Source organism: Balaenoptera acutorostrata, chromosome 19 (assembly GCF_949987535.1).
Source record: "Balaenoptera acutorostrata chromosome 19, mBalAcu1.1, whole genome shotgun sequence".
Taxonomy (NCBI): Eukaryota; Metazoa; Chordata; class Mammalia; order Artiodactyla; family Balaenopteridae; genus Balaenoptera; species Balaenoptera acutorostrata.
Genome location: NC_080082.1, coordinates 7,602,705 through 7,625,135, shown reverse-complemented (window position 1 = coordinate 7,625,135; position 22,431 = coordinate 7,602,705). Strand labels below are relative to the sequence as shown.

General features: G+C 40.5%; 2 protein-coding genes and 1 long non-coding RNA gene across 3 annotated transcripts in view; 1 reads left to right on the top strand and 2 right to left on the bottom strand.

Moving 5' to 3' along the window:
• On the top strand, positions 1 to 15,686 carry LOC103015669 (uncharacterized). The gene is made up of 3 exons (XR_451021.1): positions 1 to 88; positions 15,137 to 15,244; positions 15,611 to 15,686. It is a non-coding gene; the product is annotated as an uncharacterized LOC103015669 (long non-coding RNA).
• Positions 5,165 to 16,259, bottom strand: GCSH (glycine cleavage system protein H). The gene is made up of 5 exons (XM_007182593.3): positions 15,980 to 16,259; positions 12,417 to 12,496; positions 11,068 to 11,131; positions 6,140 to 6,271; positions 5,165 to 5,301 (listed from the first exon to the last, which is right to left on the bottom strand). Exons 1-5 carry the CDS (start codon positions 16,125 to 16,127, stop codon positions 5,204 to 5,206), a joined length of 522 nt encoding a protein of 173 aa, XP_007182655.1. The 5' UTR covers positions 16,128 to 16,259; the 3' UTR covers positions 5,165 to 5,203.
• A 3,529-nt stretch (positions 16,260 to 19,788) lies between these two features.
• The window catches only part of LOC103011454 (polycystic kidney disease protein 1-like 2), an 83,315-nt gene continuing 80,672 nt past the window's right edge, over positions 19,789 to 22,431 (bottom strand). Inside the window, 1 exon segment of the mRNA XM_007198604.2 lies at positions 19,789 to 19,950. Within this exon segment, the coding sequence (XP_007198666.2) occupies positions 19,789 to 19,950 (162 nt within the window).

Here is a 22,431-nt window from a genome sequence, read left to right as displayed (position 1 = left end):
CTCTCAGCAGGCTGTGCGCGGCCGTGAATCTTCCCCCCGCGCGTGAGGAGCTCACCGCCGCTGAGAGCGCGGGAGGTCGCCTCGCGAGGTACCGTGTAGCCTTAAGTGCCGGTCAGGGAAACCCACCGAGGGGTTGGGTGCCCGTCGGACCCTGGAGTTAGAAAGTGAGGGCTTTGGGACCAGCTTCCCCTCAGAGACCCAGGACCTCTCCCTCCGCACTGCTGCCCTTGGCGCGGATGGTTCTGTGATGGGGGGTGGCTAGCAGCGTCCCTGGCCTCTACCCGCTAGATGCCAGGCGACCGAAAATGTCCCCAGACTTTGCCCACTGTCCCCCAATCGCCCCTCCCCCATAAGGACTGTGCCAGGGTGGTGCAGGCCAGTAGGTCTTTAAGGCGCCATCCCCTGTCGTGTAGCAGCGCAGCCTGTGAAGTGGGCATTGGCATCTTTTATACAAATGTAGAAAAGTAGCCCCACGTTGCTAAATCAGCTGAGGAACTCGTTGAAGACAGTGAAATGTCACCCTCTCCTACCCTCCCAGCTTTTGTGCTGGTATTTTCGAGCATCCCAAGGTGCAGCCAGGGGTGCGAACCTGTGCCCGGAGTCAGGCATTCGTAGTAGAACCCAGCTCAGGTCTGGTTCCAAAGCCCTTGTGCTTTCTGGTTTTAAAAGTGTGAATATTTCTGCTGGAGAAAAATATCGTAAGTCTTTTATACCCCTGTGATTAAAAGCCATTTGGAGGGACTTCCCTGGCGTTCCAATGTTTAAGACTTTGCCTTCCAATGTAGGGGGTGTGGGTTCGATACCTGGTTGGGGAGCTAAGATCCCACCTGCCTCCAGGCCAAAAAACCAAAACATAAAACAGAAGCAGTATTGTAACAAATTCAATGAAGACTTTAAAAAGGGTCCCCGTAAAAAAAAATCTAAAAAAAAAAAAAAAAAGGCCATTTGGAAAGATAGATATGTATCACTGTTTTTTTACAGAAGGTACAGTATTAATTAGAAAGCCTATCAATACTATGGAAAGACCTTTTTTAATGATATATAGATTACATTATTCTAAGACGTTAGAATGAAGTACTTTTCTAGAATATGACTACTTTTTAAGGTATTCTTTGCCTAAAAATACACACTTTGGGATTGTTTGTATTTCACAACCTGGAATTAACAGTATGCCTGCATACTTCTAAAAAGAATTGTACATAAACTGCATATCTCATTCCACTTTTTTTGTGTGTTAAAACACAAAATTTTCTATCATAATTTTTTTTGGCTGTGCCACGCGACTTGTGTGATCTCAGTTCCCTGACCAGGGATTGAACCTGGGCCCCAGCAGTGAAAGCCCAGAATCCTAACCACTGGGCCACCAGGAAATTCCCAATCACAAACTTTAAAGGATGTACCATCTAGATGATCATAAATGTTGGCATTTTAAAATGCACATCACTCTTAAAAGTACTGAAGGAAATCTAAATTTAATAGCAGTTTGAGACCCATAAACATCTATTTAAAAATACATGCATACACTAAAAAATTGAAAATTTTCTTTTGCTTTTTCTCCCTAAATTCATAATTATATTTCTATTCTACTTTCTCCACAGAATTTCATTCTAAAATATATATATGATCAAAAACTTTTGAGTAATCTATCCTGTTTCTGTGCAACACAAAAATATAATTTGAAAATGAAATTTAAAAATTATTCATAATACTGTAAGTCTACATTTGTTTCCAGATTTAGAATTACCTTTATTTCTACTCACTTGGCACATAAAGGAATATATTCCATGCGTTCATAAATAGTAAACAAAAGAATGTTACTGAAAGTGTATAGAATGAAAGAGATGGGGCTGTCCCTCCCCTCATGCCAATTCATGTATCTATGGGTAAATATTACATATTGCTAGAATAAGACAGATTCAGTCCCAATTTTATGGTTTTTTTCATAGATGTAAGCTGAGTGAGATACCTTGTTCATAGGAAGATGCACACGAAGAGGTTTTGTCATTGCAGTGTCTCTTAACTTTTTAAACTCCTTTCCACACTAGAAATCACCTAGTAAGCAACAAAAATTTTTTAAATTATCACCTGACAGTTTGGTTAGGAAGAACCTCCTTCAGTTCTGTTGAAAATAGAAAATTTGAAACCACCTGACTAGCAGGATTTGTTAGCCAAGTCATTAAAGCTGTGTTCTCAGTTTCTGGGAAGTATACCGAAAGTCTTAACTAAGATTTACTAAATAACTGGTAAACTTCTTGACTGAAAGCACATTCTCCCAAGTACACGTGGAAGTGGAAGATGTGGCAAATGATTTGCTTCACACTAATTTTGCCTGCAAACCCGTTTTAAACGGGCTTCTAATCACTGTTGAAGCTTAGCAGGTAAAAGCCTGATAGCAGGGGTAAGCTGGGATGAAGTGAGAGAGTGGCACGGACATATATACACTACCAAATGGAAAATAGATAGCTAGTGGGAAGCAGCTGCATAGCACAGGGAGATCAGCTCAGTGCTTTGTGACCACCTAGAGGGGTGGGATAGGGAGGGTGGGAGGGAGACACAAGAGGGAGGGGATGTGGGAATATATGTATACATACAGCTGATTCACTTTGTTATACAGCAGAAACTAACACACCATTGTAAAGCAATTATACTCCAATAAAGATGTTAAAAAAAAAAAAAAAGCCTGATAACATGACTGAGCAGAAACTTAAAGGGACGGGTGTTTGGCTAGTCATGTTTATAAAAAGCCAAAGTAGAGATGGAATCAAGATACAAAAGCTCTAGTAGAAAAAGATCTCAGAGTTGGCAAAGGGGTGTTTTAAAAACCCCAAGATGGGGGCAGGAGGTATACAGAAACTACTTTCCGCTCAATTTTGAACCTAAATCTACTCTCTAAAAGGAAAGAAAAAAAAAAAAAGACTGATGGGATAGTTAATAGTAAAGCCATGTTGCTGAGAAAAAAGAATTTAATCACTGAGAAAGATGCATGATTAGGTCTGAAATAATACAGTGATTGTTGAGAAGTAATGAAGGCAGTTATAGTTAGTGTAATTTTAAAAACTGAAGGTGGGTGGTACTCGGACATTTTCGCAGCCCCAGAAAAGTTGCAGAAATTCAGAAAAATTCAGAAATTGATTTGCTTGAGAGTTGATCTGAAATACCAGTCTCATTTTCATACTAGCATGCCTGTACAGAGAGCCCTCTAGTGGTTTCTTTATTAAAACTTAAAACTTAGTGTTTTTTTAAACACTTCCAGGGTTACCTGTTCCATTTCTTGAATTTTAAATTATTAGATAGCATTATTCAAAACCTATATTAAGCTCCTCTATTAAGACCAAAACCATTCAAAGGAATATGAGGTCTGAGAAATTGAATTCTCTGATTTAGTCCATTTGGAGGGCCATTCAACACCTATGATTTTCAGCAGCACTAAAATAGAAACGAAGGTTGAATTGGCTCTGTATTCTAAACAATGAAAAAGAGCAAGTTGTCATAAAGTTTTGTTCTTTGATCCTCCTGCCTGCCAGATTCCCATTTAAATATATTTTTGGCCACGTTAACGCGTCTTGTGGGATATTAGTTCCCTGACTAGGGATTGAACCTGGGCCCTGGCAATGAAAGCACCTAACCACCGGACCACCAGGGAATTCCCTTAAGTATTATCATAGTAACTTACATTTGCTAAGGAACTTTTGAAGAGTGAGCCAGGAAATGTGAAAATCCTAACCATATCCTCTTATCCTCTCCATCACCTTATCTGTGAAATGGTGGTAGTTATGGATATGCCCTACCTAGCTCTGGCTATTGTGGTAAAGATGAAAGAAGGTAATATATGAGAGTACCTTTAAAACAAGATTTATTTAGATTTAAATGAGCAATTATTACTCATCCCTATTTCCAAAGCAGACAGTCAAATTAATTAAACTGATTAATAATAGACACAGCTCAGCAGTGATAATGGCCACTGGCACAGTCCTGGAAAGAATGCATTCTTTCTGCAGAGGAACAGGAAAGACTTGTATGTTATTTACCTACCTACGTACTCTTATGTTATTTGCTCTTTATTTACCAGAAGATAGTAGTGTCTACATACTTCCCTTTTCCTCTAGTAACTGGGAAAATGGTAGAAGTTTGTTCTTGCTGTGTGTATGTATAAGTATATATATGTGTGTGTGTGTATACTTATGTATGTTCTATCCCCTGCCCCAAATATCAGCATACTACAGTACTACCATTGGCTTAATTAGAAAGTATGCTATGTTGGCCACTGTGTCCACTTCTATCCCCATTACTTAAGTAGAAACCTTACGTGAATGTGGTTTAGCTTTCTTAAGGATGTCATGTGCTATGCTGATCAAAATTTCACCTCTCCTTGTTTTTACTCTCTTCTAATTGGCATGATAGAAAACCAAAGTCAATGATTTCTTTTATGTTAAAGATAACCAAAAAATAGTACTTGATGCTATCAGGCAATTAGATCTTTGCTTAAGAAAAGCAAGATTTGTGACAAAAAGGAAACATTTTCTTGGAACCTTTCATCGCTAGGGCTTAAAATTCCTTTTTAAAAAATAACTTTCCGTAAGTTAAAATTAGCATCTTTACAAACACTAGCGGAGTCACTAAATGAAATATTAACGGCAAAACAAAAAACACGATTAATTAAGAAGTTGAATATTTTATTATTAAACTGTTTCTTATTTTCCTGCAAGGCTGTTGCTTCACTGTATAAAAATAGCACCAGCAAACACAGTATATTGCAAAATTAAGATAGTAATGTTCTTCACTGGACACTATACAACTAACAAACTTTTCTCCACTGTCATTTATTTCCAGTGGCAAGTTCATTGAGTATTTTGACCCAAATCCAGGGATGGCTGTAATAAGCAAGTTACAATATTATATAAGGTTAAGATAGCAATGTTATCCTTGAATTACATAATTTTTATAACTAGTTTTACCACAGATAATTTCAGGAATTCTGAGTATTATAACTGGAGACTACCCTAAAAATCACAGGGTGTTGTGAAAAAGATGCATAGTGTTTATCTGAAATCATTAGGAAGTTAAGGGGTATTTTCTTCAGGCAACATTGTTTCAAGTAGTTTCTTTTGCTAAAAGTTGCTTTTTAAAAATCTATCCACCACTAATTTAAGACAACTATGCTAGATTAAGTTGTTTCAAACTAGTTTATTTAGGGGTTCCATTTTCACTCCTCAATAGATTTTATGTATTTCTCATATGCTTCTTCACTCATTAGTTCATCTAGTTCTGAAGGGTTACTGAGTGTCATCTTGATCAGCCAACCTGGAACCAAAAAAAAAATATATTCCAAATCACCTTTTTAAAGAGAAAGTCAAATTCATTCAAAATGTAAATTCTGAGTGCCTCAAAATTAACCTAGTATTCTTTACATAAATCACTCATTATTTGTTCAAAGAGCTTTAAATTTTAGCCTTAAGAATTAAATTAATATTCCTTACATATCATAACTGAAAAGAACCAGAAGAAATTCTACCATAATGGATTAAGAACTTCTAGGTTGTAATAAGCATCAACAACTTTACATACGGATCCAAATACACAAGGCCAGGTATACCTTTAACAAAAGGAACACCAACACTGTAACTACTTAGATTAATGGCATTAGGAAGCTTTAGTAGAGAGAAGTAGGTGATAGGAAACAGAACTACGACCTAATGCTAATTTTGCATCTTGTTGGCTGTGTGACCTTAGCAGAGAAATCCTTTGGGGCCTCAATTCATCTACAAAATGGAAAAAATTGCTACTAGCTTACCTTACTACATTATTATGAAGATGAAAATGTGAGAAAACTGAAAATTAATGTAATAAATGTTATTCTGTTACCACCTACATCACACAATGTGATTAGATGCTTTATGACTGAAGAGGTAAACACTTTGAAGTGTTTATAATGTGTCTACAACTATGATACTAAGAACCCTATAAAATAAGGCAATGCTTTTATTGACAGAGATTTTAAACATAACTTTATATATTCAGCTAAACTGTTTTCCCTTTTTAAAGCAGAATATCTCTATTTAGTACCTAGAAGTGCAAAAAGAAGTCACCATCAGCTAAAGATTGCTTTAAATCCTTAAAAAAATTTCTAGCAACAACTTACCATCTTCATAACAAGATTTGTTGACAAGTCCTGGATTTTCTGCTAGAGCTTCATTAATTTCAGTTACTTCTCCTGATAGAGGAGAATAGAGTTCACTAGCAGCTTTCACACTTTCCAAAGCACCAAATTCCTCTAAATTGAGAAAATTAAAGAAAATATTAAATGTCGAGTTAGTGACCCCAAAATACAAAATATGGAGAAGTGATCACCTCTAATACAGTAATGATAGAAAGTCCTAAATATCTTTAATTAAAATAAAACCATAGGTTTTGTCATGCAAGATCTTCATTTATACCGTCTGTAGCCTGACAACATGGCCCCATCCAAAGAGCACAATGTAACTAGAACACAAGTAGAAAACCACAGTCTGATTTGGTAAAGGGGTCAGAGGATGGAGTGTGGACCCCCAAGGTGGCTGGAAATTGAGGGCTGAAATTCTAGAAAGAAGGGAGCCATAGTTTAGAGAAAAAGTAGTCAGTATAAAGATCTCAAAATGATCCACAGACCCACATGTTGGAATTAGCAGAGAACCTTAAAATAGCTACTGTAAGTATGTTCAAAGACCAAGAAAAACAAAAACAAAAAACTAGTGAGTGAGTATATGGGGAAATACTTGCAAAGAAATTATAATTTTTAAAATGGACATTCTAGAACTGGAAAGTATAATATCTAAAATAAAACATTCACTAGATGGCATTAACAGTAGACTGGATACTGTGCAGAAGGGTCAGTGAACATGAAGATCATCTGAAACTAACCAATCTGAAGAAGAGTTTGAAAAGAAAAAAAAAAGACTGAAAAATTAACAGAGCCCTGGGATTTCCCTGGTGGCGCAGTGGTTAAGATCCGCCTGCCAATGCAGGGGACATGGGTTTGAGCCCTGGTCTGGGAAGATCCCACATGCCACGGAGCAACTAAGCCCATAGGCCACAACTACCGAGCCTGCACTCTAGAGCCTGCGAGCCACAACTACTGAGCCTATGTGCCACAACTACTGAAGCCCGCGTGCCTAGAGCCCGTGCTCGGCAACAACAGAAGCCACCGCAATGAGAAGCCTGCGCACTGCAACGAAGAGTAGCCCCCGGTCGCCACAACTAGAGAAAGCTTGCATGCAGCAACGAAGACCCAACCAGCCAAAAATAAAAATTAATTAATTAATTAATTTAAAAACCAAACCAAAACAAAAAAAAACAGAGCCCTGCTCACCTACAGGACAAAATCAAGTGATCTGAACTGAATGTGATGAATACAATACACCAAAGTTTGTGGGGATAGAGCTAAAATAGTGCTTAGAAGGAAATAATATCTTTAGGCGTTATTTAGAAAGAACATCTTAAAATCAATGACCTGGCTTCTAAAGACACTAGAAAATGAACAAAAGCAGTCAGTTTATGGAAAGGAGGCAACATTAGAAAGAAGGTATGACACTGGTGATTTTTTTAAAATGACTTTTAGCCTTGAAGAAAGGACACTGATCTGTGCCAGGTGGAGCAGCCAAAATTCTGAAAGAAAATCTCAGTCTTACTGGTTTAAAGGACTAGGAGACAAGAGTTTGGGGCCACCATAGCTACTGGAAAGTGAGCTGGGAAATCTCATTAAGGATAGAGATGAAAAGGAGAGCCCCAAATTCTGTCTATGAATTCTGTCCAGGTCTCTGAATGATCCCTGAATCATATGTGCACGGGGCAGACTCCAAGTGTCCTAGATAAGGCTAGAAGGATCAGACTAAGATTTTAGCTGCCACTCACCACAAGGGAGACAGCATTTTACAGTATGGATAAAAAAAGTCCAGTAAAAAAACCTGAAAACCAACAAAACCACAAGTTTCCAGAAGCTAGAAAAAGCAAATTAAATCTAAGTAAGTTGGAGGAAGAAAATAAAGATATGAAAGAACAAATGAAATGGAAAATATGAGAAAATTTAACATAGTAGAAATTTGGTTCTTTCAAAAGATTGATAAATTTGATAAAGAGCCAGCAGACTGATTGAGAAGAGAAAATTACCACCAATATGAAGGAATGAAAAAGGAGTCCTTACTACAGATCGTATGGGTATAAAAGGATAATAAATGAAAAATATGAACATCTTTATGCTGAATATAACAACATGAAATGGAAAAATTTCTCAAAACCAATGTAATATAGAAAATCTGAATATATATTAAAGAAATTTGTATCAAAAACCTTCCTACAAAGAAATCTGGCTCATATTCCACCAGTTAATTCTATCAAACAATTAAAGAAGAAACAACACTAATCTTGCACATTCTTTCAGAAAAAGAAAAGAGGTGGTAATATTTCTAAACTTATTCTATGAGGTCAATATAACAGATTCCAAAATTTGACAAAGCCATTATAAGAAATGACCAATATCTCTCATGAACATAATGTACAAATTAGCAAATCAAATCCAGCAGTATGTTTTTTAGAGAAAATTTTTAATTTTTGTATCATGACTACCAGGAATGCAAGGTTGGTTAAACATTCAAAAGTGATTCACCATTCATCACATTAACAAGAAAAACCCTTTGATCATGTCAATAGATGGAGAAAATGAATCTGACAAAAATTCAACATCCACAAATGATAATTCTCAGCAAACTAGATATAGAAAGGAACTGCTTCATCTGATAATGGGCATCTATGAAAAACTCCACAGCTAAATATCATACCTAATGATGAACTACTGTTATCTCTGCGAACCTTGGTATGGGCCAGAGTTGCTCACTTTCTCAGTTCACAATGCCCTTAGTGTCTCAGTAAGGTTTTGTGGTAATCTCTAGACCAAAACAAATACCTAACACTTCAATTTATTAAGAGGTCAGGTCCAAACTACTTAGTAAGTTTTTATATCCTAACAACTGACTAGCGGTTTGGAAAAATTAACACACATAAATTGAACAAAAAAGAAATTTCATTTATAATTACAATTTACAGATATAAATTATGTCTGTTGCATACTGTATTAAGTTCTCCATCAGGGAATCAGGTCACATCAATCATTGCCGTACCTGATGTTCCATGCCAATTGTGCAGTACTTGCTTCAAAGACACATTACCCAAAGTAATACAGTAAAATCCAACATTGAAATTGTTACCTCCATTGTTTATTAGTTTGTGCTGTGTCCAACAGATGTTAAAAATTAAAAATACCCTACAGCACCTCATGGCACTGGGGTATATAGTCTGGGAACTATGAAGATGGACAAAGATTTCTTAGAGAAGACAATGTTCCATACATAAATATGACAAAATATTCATAAAATACATTTCTGAAAAAGGATTTGTATCTAGAATTTAAAATGATGCCTAAGAATCAATGGTAAAAAGATAACCCAAGTAAAAGACTAGACACTTCACAAAAAAAGATGTGAGTGGCAAAAAGCACATGGAAAGGTGAACAATAATCTGTCCTAGGGAAATGCAAGTTAAAACCACAATGAAATATGCAGCACCTGGAACTCTTTCATACTGTTGGTGAGAGTGTAAAATGGTATAACCTCTTTGGCAAACACGATGGGACTTAGCAGCATAAAAAAGCAAAATACTGATCACTCAATATGAATGAATCTCAAAATTATGATATTAGACAAATGAAGCCAGACATAATACATATTGTCTGATTCCTTTTAAATGAAGTTAAAGAATAGGCAAAACTAATCTATGGTGACAGAAATCAGAGAAGTGGTTGTATATTGAGAAGAGTTTTGATTGGCAAGGTTTACACAGTTGTCAAAACTCTTTGGCTTATACAATTAAGATCCATGCATTTTCACTGTATGTAAATTTTATATCACTTTAAAAAACACCTTTAGCAGAAAGTATAAAGAAAGCATTCATTAGTTTAAGGGTATTACTCAACATATTTAGATTAACAGAATTTTTTCTATAATAGAAGCACAAAAAGTAGGTTCATGCTCCTCACCTGCTATAAAGAGATGTTCAGAAATTTCTGATCTGCTTGAGAGCAGCAGAGTGCATACACAGTAAATAAAACATGATTAAAGAAAACAGATACTTAAATTCTGTAGGGCTATCCTATATATGTCAAGGAACCCATGAATAATAATATACGTGGTTCCACTGACTGCCGTTTATGAAGCACTAATCTTATGCTGGATATTATGCTAATTTCATTTAATCCTTACAACTACTCTATGAGGTAAGTATTATTATCCCAACTTACAGATGAGACCTACATTAAGTAACCTCTCCCAAATCACACAGCTGATATGTTGAGAGGCCAGGATTTAAAACCAGCTTCTGACTCATAAACCCATGTTCTATCCTGATATTCTTTACTGCCTCCAAAGAAAGACAGATTTTATTTTTTAAACTTCAGAGACTTCAGCTATATTATACTGTATCAACGTGTGGCGGGGAGGGTGCTAACAGCCATTTCCCTCTACTTCCTGCCTTCCATTGTAAGGTCTGAAAATGCTCATTATTCTCCTCACCATCATTCCTTACAGTTAGGCATGGCAATGCGACCCAGACTTGGCTAAATTGATAAAAGAAAAGGTGATCTGAGAGATTTCTGGTTGAGATATTTGTTCCCGATAAAGAGACAAAGAGAAAGAGAGCCTGTCCTTCTCTTCCTACTTTTGGGTATTGTCATTGAGAACATGATGCTTGAAGGTTCTGCTGCCATTCTGTGACCTCTGACATGCTGAGGCAGAAAAAGTACCAGAGAGGTTGTGTCCTTGATAATCTTCACTGAGTCACTGAGTCAATCCTGTATCCATCTATTTCCAAGATTGCTTGTGTGAGATGTAATAAACCCCTGTTGGTTGATCTACTCTTATTTAAGTTTTCTGTTACTTGAGGAAAAAGCACTCTAAATGATCCTGGGTACAAACAAGTTATTATGCAAGATAAAGAAAATTCATGGCATGAATCATGACATACCAAGATGAGAAAAACACTCACCTTGTTTGTTCAATTTTGTCCCAACTTCAGGCAGACTACAGTAAACAACATCTCCCAAAGCTTCCTTTAAAAAACAAAAACAAAACACCAAACCTCTAAGAAATCAAATTAAACCTAGTACATAGGAACAAGCCAAACACTGAATCCCTTTAATTCAGACAGTACATACTTCACACTTGAGGGGCCAAATTCTTTGGTTTTTCTTATAACCCTTTAAAAATGCAAAATTATTCTTACCTCATGATCTGCAAGAAAACAGGCCACTAGCTGGATTTCCCAGAGGTGGCAGTGACCCCGTCACAAACCATATGCCCCCTAAAAGATTACTAGCTCCTCTAAGAACAAACACACTTTGTGCTTTTCCACCTATGCAATTTTACTGAGGCCATTTCCCTTACTGCATCTGCTGACTAATAAGTAGTGATCTCGCCATCAGGTGAGTGGGTTACAATGCCTTGTACTACTCAAGTCATCCATCACGTAATGTTTTGTATGTCATTTTCCGTGTAGCTGATTCCCCCTCATAAACTCCAGGAGGAGAGGACAATACTTATGCAATATTTCACAAAGTATTCTGTACTGGGCCCCAGTAGGTACACAGATATGCCAATGAAGATATGTCATTTTCCGTGTAGCTGATTCCCCCTCATAAACTCCAGGAGGAGAGGACAATACTTATGCAATATTTCACAAAGTATTCTGTACTGGGCCCCAGTAGGTACACAGATATGCCAATGAAGATATAGTTGTCATTGATTCTCAGTACCTGAGATCGCAACATTTCTGAAGAATACTGTATACTTCCATCAGTTAATATCCCCCGCCCCTTCTCCCCACCCCACCCAGAGATCCAGTTGAAAATCAGTGATGCATGCTGCTATTTGACTTTTCAAGTTTTCTTTTACACAATATCTCAATATGGGATCAGTGGCAATAAGGGAATTAGTAGAGACAAACTCTAAATAAAAGGTTTATCTTTGTGTAATCTGTGCCAATCTAGGTGTTCCCTCTTCAAGTCCCAAGATCATGTGTATATCATTGTTATCCACAAAACACTGTGAACACTCCAGCCCTTTTGCTTGCTCTGCTTTTTCCTTAACTGCCCCAATATGAAACAAACATTTCTCTCTTGACTTTAATTTTTAATTTTAAGTGTTAACCTTTCAATATCTCTAAAAACACTATACACTGCCCTAACTAAACAATGTTTTACTTTTTCCATCTATGACTGATGTTCTTCTAAGGGCCCAAAATAATACTAAGGCGCAGAATAAACAATTTTTAAAAGGTAAAGCAATCCAATTTAGGCAAGAGCAGACTGAATTAAATATTTCAAGACAATCCGATACCTGTGCAAAATTGCTGATTCCCACTGTTCCAACACCGTTTTCTGTTGTTACCCATTCATGTTTGTCTGTGAATTTACGACCTAAAATAGAAAACCAATATTTCAGAAAAGCAGTGGCATCACTTCTTAAAAAGCATTTTTTTACATAACAATGCTGTCAAAAGGCAAGACCTTCCCAGTATTTGTGTTTGCCTTATCGGTATTGCCATTCAACAGTATACTGCCCAGGACAAAACAGATCATGTGAGAAGACACATCTCAACAGTGGTATCATTTAGGCAAAGATGGCTTGATGTGAACACCTTTGCATCTTTTGGAGATTTGATTATTTGCCCTTCACATTACTCAGTCTAAATCACACACACACACACAAATTTTGGAGCACATTTCAAATAAATATTTATCTATTACTGGTCTGTCACACAAAGGAAGTCTGTCCCTCTGAAGAAAAGAGTGATGAGGTTTTGGGAGGCGCATAAAGACTGCTCATAAATGATTTAACCTAAAAAATTATGTGCCTCTTTAGGGAGAGCTGTGTGGAATCTTAACAGGAATAAAACTGACCCGGAACAATTATAACTTGACTAAGTTCTTGATTCCACCTTAAATGAATTCAAGTCTGCCCTTGAGGAAAGTGGCTACCATCATTTAAAGAAGCAAACTATACGATCAGAACTCAATAGTCACCTCAGAGCTAAGACATTAACTGGTAGAAAGGCAGCCTCTGCTCGACATTCACTGGACAGGTTAGCCCTTGGCTTTATGAGCTGCTTCTCTTCAAATACACGGATGGCCAAAATACTCAAGGATTCTTGGAAGAAAGACCTACCAAAGGTTGAGTGATGTGAAAAAAATTACTTACGATTTAATGTCAAAAGTACTTGCTTAAAATAAACATTTTTTTTTTTAAAACTTACCTTCTTAAATATATATCACATTCTGAAGTGAAGTAGTATTTTTCCAAAAATACTACATCGGAAGTTAATAAGAAAATGGCTCGTTAATTTCAATACTGTTTTACAATAAGCATTGCTGGTTCACTCTTACCCCTTACCCAAAAGATAACTGTACTTAAAACAACATTAAACTGCCTTGATTACACAGCTCTGATACACAGCAGAGTGTAAATAAAGAGTATTTCTTTCTTTTCCTCCCAATCATTAAAAACCTTTAATATCATACTCCTCAGTGGAAGAGGTTGCAAAATCTGCCACAAAGTAACTTGCTTTGCTTCACTCCACTTCAAATTACTAAATGCTTCAGGTCAACGTGTGTTTCCCTAAGAAAGCATGTTTGTACTTAGTGTTCTGACTGCAACCCATTCTCCCCACCGCCTTTTCTTGACTTTCAGATCTCAATTTAGAAGCTCTGCCTGCCAGATGCCTTATGCAGCCCTCCAAGCCTGGGTTCCTGGGCCGTCCAACCTGCTCCCACAGCACTCTGCACCACTCTCCCACCCCGTTCCCCCCACACACTCACAGCACTTAACAAGCTACAGTTTCCCCCAGGCAGTAGATCAAGTACAAAGCAAGCAAGAGCAGGCTTTATCTCATCTGTATTCCCAGTTAAAAACACAGTGCTTGGCATATAATAAGCACTCAAAAGCTGGAGTGAAGTAATTTTTTTTTTTTTTTTAAGTTTAAGAGGATGCTCAGCAAAACATCTAATATATAGTTATTTGTCTACAGGACTCAATTCTCCCTAACATTCTGTCACAACTCTAAAACTGGCAGTTTAAATCTAATATACCTTTTAAAAGTTAAGGACTGGACAACCATAAACATATGACTTTTCTGAAATTACTGTCCTGACTTTGGTCTTGCCATCTTACCTAACTGTAAAGATAATCTCAGGAGTAAAAGTGCTCTCACATTCAATCTAGCAACTGAGCAACCACAAGTTTAGAGGAAAAGGCAGAGACATTGCTAAGCTAAATGCACCTAGGTCCACTAGACTTCAAAGGCCATAAGTCTTTGTCTAGGCCACGCAATTTAGGCAAAAGACGATGATTCGTACAATTCTCCTTTAACCCTTGGCCCAACAGGAAAAAAGGGAACAGGAGATTAGGTAAATAATTACTTTTCTTCTGAGTCTTGTAAAACATGGGTTTTGGCCCCCCCAAAATCAGGTGTGTTGAGTAACTTATGAGAAGTTTGCATTCTCCTCCCTTCAAAATCACTGAGTCAAATAAAATATATTAACATTTGATCAATTTTCTGCTATTTATTTGATTCTATACACTAAATAAGAAGTAACATTTATCAAGTACTTAGTATGCGTCAAGCTATATGTACAGCAGTTACATTATTTCATTTCATCCAACAAATCTGTAAGGTAGGGATTATCATTTCCATTTTTCTGATTAGGGAAACAGACTCAGAGAAGTTAAGTGACTACCCAAGATGTCACAGCTCCTAAGAGGTGGAGTGAAAATTTGGAAATCGGTCTCTTTAGTATTAAAAACCTAGGTGTTCAACCACATCATGGGTATTGATATCTTGGGCAATATTTAACTAGATAACAGGAAAATGCAAAAAGCTAGTGATAGTGTAACAATGAATAACCAAAATACATAGGTTTGAAATTCAGTTCTTATCTGAGAAATGCTCTTCCCTTGAAATGTGGCACAGAGCTGAGAGATTATAATGGGTGGGTGGGGTGGGGAGGAGGTAAGCTTCATTATGTTTGACTTTGGAGGACTAAACCTATCAATTTTTCTAGTCCCAAACAGGTTTCTAAAACAACGAACTTAATGAGACAACAGCCACCGCAGACCTGCGCTCTGTCAGCAAGAAGCCTGAGTTCTCGGAGGTGCAGTTAGTGTCTCAGGTATTGGTGCATGAAGTAAAACGGTTTTTCCTCTGCGGTAACGTGTGCTAAAGTAGGACAGGTGGCCAAGACATTTACGGGCAGGTCTCCCTGTTACTTCAAGTCCATGTAAGTAAGGCCTCGTTTCAGCCCAACACACATTCACGACTCGATATAGACTGTAGTAGAACGTCTTCTGTGGAGTCCAGTAGAGTTTATCTCACTGCTTTAGGAAATAGCTGTCTCCAAAGTTATGCCAGCCTTAGCTGGTAAAAATCTAGACCCAGTGCTTTAAATTTCAATACATGCTCTTGCTTTACTTTTACTTCAGAATTCAGTGACGATCCGTGTGGCAAAGTAAAGCCTATTATTTGTCTTCACTCTTAGGGTCCACGATGCTCACAAATGCTAGAAACCTAAGGTCAGGAAGGAGCTCAGCGACGCTAGCCCGGGTCTCCAGCAGCGAGCGGCCGACGCTCCTGCCGGAAGCAGCCGGGACACGGCGGCCGCGCGTGTTCTCCAGGCCTCCCCGCCCCCCTCCCCCCGCCTCCGAACCCGCAGGACAAAGACTGCGGGGTCGTCCAAGTCACTCAGGGAGTAGCGGCCTCGCCACACGGGATCCCAGCAACTAAGCGTGCGCAGGGGTCGCCTCCCTTGACCGGGGCGACCAGCGGCGGGGACCCGAGGTAAGGATCGAGGCCCCAGCCCCTTACCCCGAGTCAGCTTGGCTCGCCCCACGTGCCCACCCGCACTTACCGGACAGCAGAGCGGGGCCGGTGCGCAGCGCCCGGACGGCGCCCGCCCGCAGTCCCCAGGGCCGCGGCGGGCAGGGCGCGTTGGGCGCAGAGATGGCGCGCAGGCTGCAGATCGCGGCCCGCACGCTGCGCGCCACTTGCAGCGCCATGTTCGCAGGGGTGCAAAGGGTCTCCGCACAGCATCTAGAGCACCCCTGGCCGGAGGGGGCGGGGCGGGGAGAGGGCGGCCCCGGGCCGGAGCGAGCCGGAGCGAGCTGGCTGGACCGGCGCGCAGGGGCGGGGCCCCGGGAGGGGCGGGGCCTGATGGGGTGGCACGCGGGAGGGGCGTGACACTCGGAACGCCCTGTGGCCCGGAAGGGGCTGCGGCGAAGGGCGGGGACTAGTACGGGGGTGTACCGGGCCGCCCGTCAGGGGCGGGGCCTCCCGGGAGGGGTGGAGCCATGCCTTCAGGCGTTGCTTCTGGGCGAGTGAAAGCGCTAGGTCAGGCCTTCTTGCCTCCGCGACCCAGCCGGGCGGTGAAATGGGCTCCAGGCAGGGGTGGTACTGCTGGGCCAGCGCATTCCAGTGCCCTTGTGCCTTGGGGAAGGCAGGGTGCTCCCAGTTCTGTTAAAAGATTAGGTCCCACCCTTCTACGAGGATCAAGGTCACCCAGAGCAGGATTCATAGTAGGTCCAAACAATCATGCCAGCCAAAGATGGTTATTGGGCATTGGTCAAAGTCTCGGTGACACAAATGCAGTTTCTCTTTGACTTTTTGAAATATTGAAAACAGTCCAGGAACCCACTTTATTACTTTACAGATCCCAAAAGGCCCACGGTCCCCAAAGAGGGGACAGACAGAATCATGAAACTCATAGAGGGGCAAGGACTTGTTCAAGGTGTAGGAGTGGCTTCTTGGTGGAGTCTGGACTGCAGGAGCAATCAAAAGGCAGAGAGTTGAGACCCAGCATGATCAGGTCCTTACTTAAGCAGGAGACATGTCCCACCCAATCCAAGGAGGCAAAATAATTAGGTTCGAGGAAAGATCTCACCTTTAACATGGATTTTATGGAGTGGGCATGAATCAGCAAAGAAACGCGGGAGTGAAAAACACTTCAATCTCTACACCTTCAGTATTACAGGATGAGTACCTTGAAGTGTGTGTGTGTGTGTGAGTGTTTGTGTTTGGGAGACCCAAATGTTGCAGTGAGTTTCTGCCTCATTTATAAAATTGGGGATGTGGGCACGTGTGTGTGGTGGCTTGCAAGGGCTGTTGTGCTCCGTTTTCCTCCGAGTAAATCATAGCCACTTACTGAGCCCTTGTTATGTGCTGGGACTGTGCAAATATTATCTTTGTAATCTTCTCCAAACCCCTTCTGGTAGGTATTATACTCATTTTGTAGATGAAGAGCTGGAGACTCAGAAAGTTTAACTAACTTTCCCAGGAGTGGAATGAGGAAGGCATTTTATGGCTTAAGCAGTTACTAGGTGGCAGTAGCAGAACTTGCCCTCTAGTCTGAGTCACAATTAACTGCTCTTAAGCTCTGTTCTACTTGCCACTGTTTGGGATGCTGACTGGCTCAGTGGTCTGTGGTCTACTCTAAACTCCAGATCTTGGCTGGTTTCCATAATGTCAATGTTCTGTTTTCATTGTTTTGTTACAAGCCACTGCAGCATAATGCAAGCCATGCCCTAAAATATTTATTTCTAGCTTCACTAACTCATTTGGTATGAAGAACAAGAACACAGATCAATGTGTGGGCTATGTCATGGGCCCTTACACCAAAGCAATAGGAAGTGTGTCTTTTTTTTTTTTTTTTATGTAACAAGCATTGTGGATTAAAAAAAATTTTTTTTTTCATCTGATTATCTTTGTAACATCCATGGCTTGAAATGTGAAAGGTCATCTCATTGCACAGTTGGTACAGGCACCTGAAAATGCAGGTGGTCATTTCTTTCAGGTATCTCAGGGGGGCCTGCTCATCTCTTTGAGCAGATATATTTTTCTCTCTCACAACAAGAAATTTCTAATTTGATATTTATAGTCAACAGAAAAGTGGAGAGTGGATGGGAAAGATGGGAAAGAGAAGTGAAGAATTTATAACTTCTCTAGATCTTTAAAAGGAGCTCTATCCTTAAAATGATATTTAAGCTCTCATCCAGATAGAAGGCTGGCAGTAGTTCAGCTTCACGGATAAACTAGCTGTTTAAGGACCTCATCAAGTGTGCATGTTCCTCTCATCTTTCTGCTCTGCCATCTTCAGATTGTTCCCCATGGTCTCAAGGTAGCTGTCAGAGTTCCAGCAGTCTTAGACCAGACAATGTCCAGCACTAGAGCCCATCTCTTTTGATTAGCAAACTGACCTTTCCCTGAAGTGTCCTAGAGACCTCTTTTCATTTTTCATTGGCCAGACTGGGTCATGTGGCCACCCTAAACAGCTCATTGTCAAGGGCTATTGCTAAGACAAATCAAGATTTACTTTGAGGTGGCCACAGGGTCACCTTACTATGAGTCATGTGGGGTAGGGGTAGGGGCTACCTGAACAAATTGGGATTCTGATAGCAAGGAGGGAAGCATGGAATGGATTTGGGGCAGGCTACCTAGAGTATCTGCTACAATGGGTGTGTGAGGAGGAGAGAAAAGACAGGGTGAATTGGAGAGGATTCGTGAGGTGCTTCTCCTGCATAGGAGAGGGGAAATGTGCACTTATCCACACAGTCACCTGGAAGACTTTTATTATCTAGGTCTGTGGTTCTTAGAATTTAAAGCATGTTTATCAAGTCTGACTGCACATTGGAATCATCTGGGGGGGCTTAAAAAATATTTATGCCTGGGACCCATAGATTCTGATCAATTGGGATGAAGTCTGGGGTTTCTAGCGTGTAGCCAATATTGAGAACCACTGGTGTAGATCAATGATTCCCAGAGTATTGCCTAAGGAACACTAACCCTGATTGAAGTGCTTCAATACTAGAAGCCATGGTCATAGGGGTTTGGGAATCATTACACACTTTATTGCTCACATTCATCTCCTCCCAGAAGATTCACAGTGCACATTTAGCATATTAAAAGCTCTAACAATTCCCATGCTAAAGAACTTGTGTATCCAGTGTTTCCCACATTTGATCTAGAAACATTTGGGGGAGGATGACACCTGTCATGAGTTGAATTGTGGCCCCTAAAGAGATAGGTTGAAGTCCCAGCCCCCATACTGGGAAGAAGGCCATGTGGCAACAGAGGCAGAGGTTAGAATGATGCATCTACAAGCCAAGGAACGCCAAGGATTGCTGGCACACGCTAGAAGCTAAAAGAGAGCCTTCCAAGGGAACACAGCCCTGTTGACACCTTGATTTTGGACTTCTATCTTCCAGAACTGTGGAGCAATAAATTTCTGTTGTTTTAAGCTACCCGGTTTGTGGTACTTTGTTCTGGCAGCCTTAGCAAACTAATATGACACCCATTAGCATCTCCTGGACACAGTTTGGGAAACCCTGAACTAGAATCATTCAAAGGCAACTCCTGACTGACCAAGAAGATGAAATAATTAGTCTGTAGAGGGGATTTCCCACCCCCACCCCCTCCCCGAACTCCAGACAATATTTGTTTTATTTCTAGGAGAAAATATATTTGAACAAACAGTCTATGACAGTGGTGGCAACTGTATGGAGGTATGTATGTATTTTTCCTTTTTTTTTTGCTTGCCAGGTTTGGTAACTCTTCTATGGACACAGAAAAATATTGACCTGGAGAGATTATAGAATCACTGGTAAGTGTCAGCCTAAGATGCTGGCCCTCCCCTACTCTACAGATGATTGTGCCTAGACCAACAGCTTAAATTTGGGGCACAGCTGATACAGGTTGAGGGGCCCAGGCCTCTGACAGCAACTCAGGCTGCTCACTGCTGCTTCCAGGTTCCTGTCTTTTACATTTAATGCCCAGGAAACTGAGTATCTTCATCAGTAGCAAATTGACAATCTCTCCTTCCTCCGACAGCTGCAGAGGGAGAAAGAACCATGCAACTTAGGTAGGACCATTCTCTTTGAGGGCTTTTCTTTCTAAGGGGAAACCATGGTTTTATCGTCCAATTTGGTCCCTGCCAAAGTCACTTCACTGTTTAGTGTTGCTTTTGTGTTGGAATTGACCTCCTTCTGGGAATCCCAAGGGTGTTCACTCCTGCCTTTATCCCCACAGGGTTCCTTCTTTATACCCAGCGGGTTCCTTCTTCCCCTCCATTGAGAATGACAAGATGCCCTCCAGCCGCCAGCGCCCCCCCCCCACCGCCCCCAACAAAGGCTATTAGGAATTTGTGTACAAAGACCCTCATTGCTGCTGGGAATGTGAAATGGAAAACAGTTTGGTGGTTTCTCAAAATTTAAACCAAAGTAACCATATGAACATCTTGAAATAAATTTCTGCGCCCAAGATGGAGCTGCTCCTGTGCAGGGTGCCATGTCAGCAAACTGAAACTTGGATAATTTTTGTGTCTCTGTAACGGCTCCCCTTGACCAGAAGTGCAGTATATCCAGTCAGCTAATCCCCAAACACCAGGCAAACTCCAGGCTCTATACTTATTTCCTCTTCCTTCTCATCCCAAACGAGCTTGACTCTGTGGCCCTGGCCAATCAGATACTTTCTGTTTTCCCCTTCCTTGTTCGTATTCTTTACCCTACAAAAGCTTCCTGCCTTCCACTCCATTTTGCAGGTCTCCGAATGGAGACAGTCCACTTCATGAAAAGTTAAAGTTTGTTTGTCATCACCTAAATTGTTTTCTTTAGTCATTTTTCCAATGGGTTCTCAATCTTGGCTGTGTATGCAAACCACACGGGAGATTTCAAGATACCAGTGCTTGGATCCTTCTCCCAGGAATTCTGTTTTTATTGGTCTCAGGTGCAGTGGCAGGCATTGCCAAAAGCCCCCAGGTGTTTCTAATGTACAGTCAGGGCTGGGAATCACTGATGTAATGAACAGAGTCCCACGAATCAGGAGACGTCATTCTAGTCTGCCCTTCATTTGCCATGATCTTGGGGAATTAATTTTCTCCTTCTGGGCCTCAGTTTCCCATCCCATGTGCAAAGGTCCCCTGACCGTCAGAGCAGAGGTTCTGAAAATGCAGTCCCCAGACTGGTAGCATCACATCATCTGGAAACTTGTTAAAATTGCAGATTCTCAAGCTCCACCCCAGATCTACCCAGTCAGAAACTCTGGGGGTGGGACCTGGGAATTTGTGTTTTGATGAGCCATCCGCGGGATTATGATTGGTGGTTTTTTGGTTTATTTTAAACATTATATCTGTCTGTCTATCTATCTATCTATCTATCTATCTATCTATCTATCTATCTATCTGTAAGTATAGTTGATTTACAATGTTAGTTTCAGGTGTACAGCATAGTGATTCAGTATCTTTATAGGTTTTACTCCATTAAAAGTTATTGCAGAGACTTCCCTGGTGGTCCAGTGGTTAAAAATCTGCCTGCCAATGCAGAGGACGTGGGTTCGCTCCCTGGTCAGGGAACTAAGATCCCACATGCCGCGGGGCAACTAAGCCCACTCTCCGCAACTACTGAGCCCGTGTGCCACAACTAGAGAAGCCTGCGCACCACAACGAAAAAGATCCCGCATGCCACAGCGAAGATCCCATGTGCCACAACTAAGACCTGGTGCAGCCTAATTAATTAATTAATTTAATTAATTAAAAGTTATTACAGAATAAGGGCTATAATTCCCTTGGGAATTATGTAATATATATATATATATATATATATATATATACACATATATATATATATATAATATATCCTTGTTGCGTGTCTATTTTATTTTTTATTTTTTTGGCCATGCTGCACAGCATGTAGCATCTTAGTTCCCCGACCAGGAATCAAACCCATGCCCCCTGCAGTGGAAGCACAGAGTCTTAACCACTGGACCACCAGGGAAGTCCCAATTTTATACATAGTACTTCGTATATGGTGCACTTTAAAGTTTGAGGACCATGGTGTTGGAGCAACCACAGAGAACATCAGGGGCTTAGGCAGGCAGCAGCTGCAACTGTCACAGCCCCTCTTGGGCTGGCAGTTCACAAGACCAGTTCCTGGAGATCTGCTCACAGGTGCCGTGGAAAGAGCATGTGCCAGAGGGACCTGGGTTCAAATCTTGCCTGCCTTGTGGGCAAGCTGATAATGTCTTCAGGCCTCAGTTTCCTCATCTGCAATAGTGTTAACACCGGTGCCTCAGGATCATTGTGAAGAGGAAATAGAATGTGTGTGTGTGTGTGTGTGTGTGTGTGTGTGTGTGCACATGTAGTAATAATAGCTGTTATTACTTACAGCAGTAATGATGGGCCTGTTTTAAAACATGCCCTGTCCCTGGTGGGTCTGCGTCCTGCTTTGGTACATAGAAGCGGAGAGAGAGTATCAGTTGTTCTGAGTGGCAGGAAAACACCTATTATGTGGAAATAAGCTATTCCTGGCCTGTCCT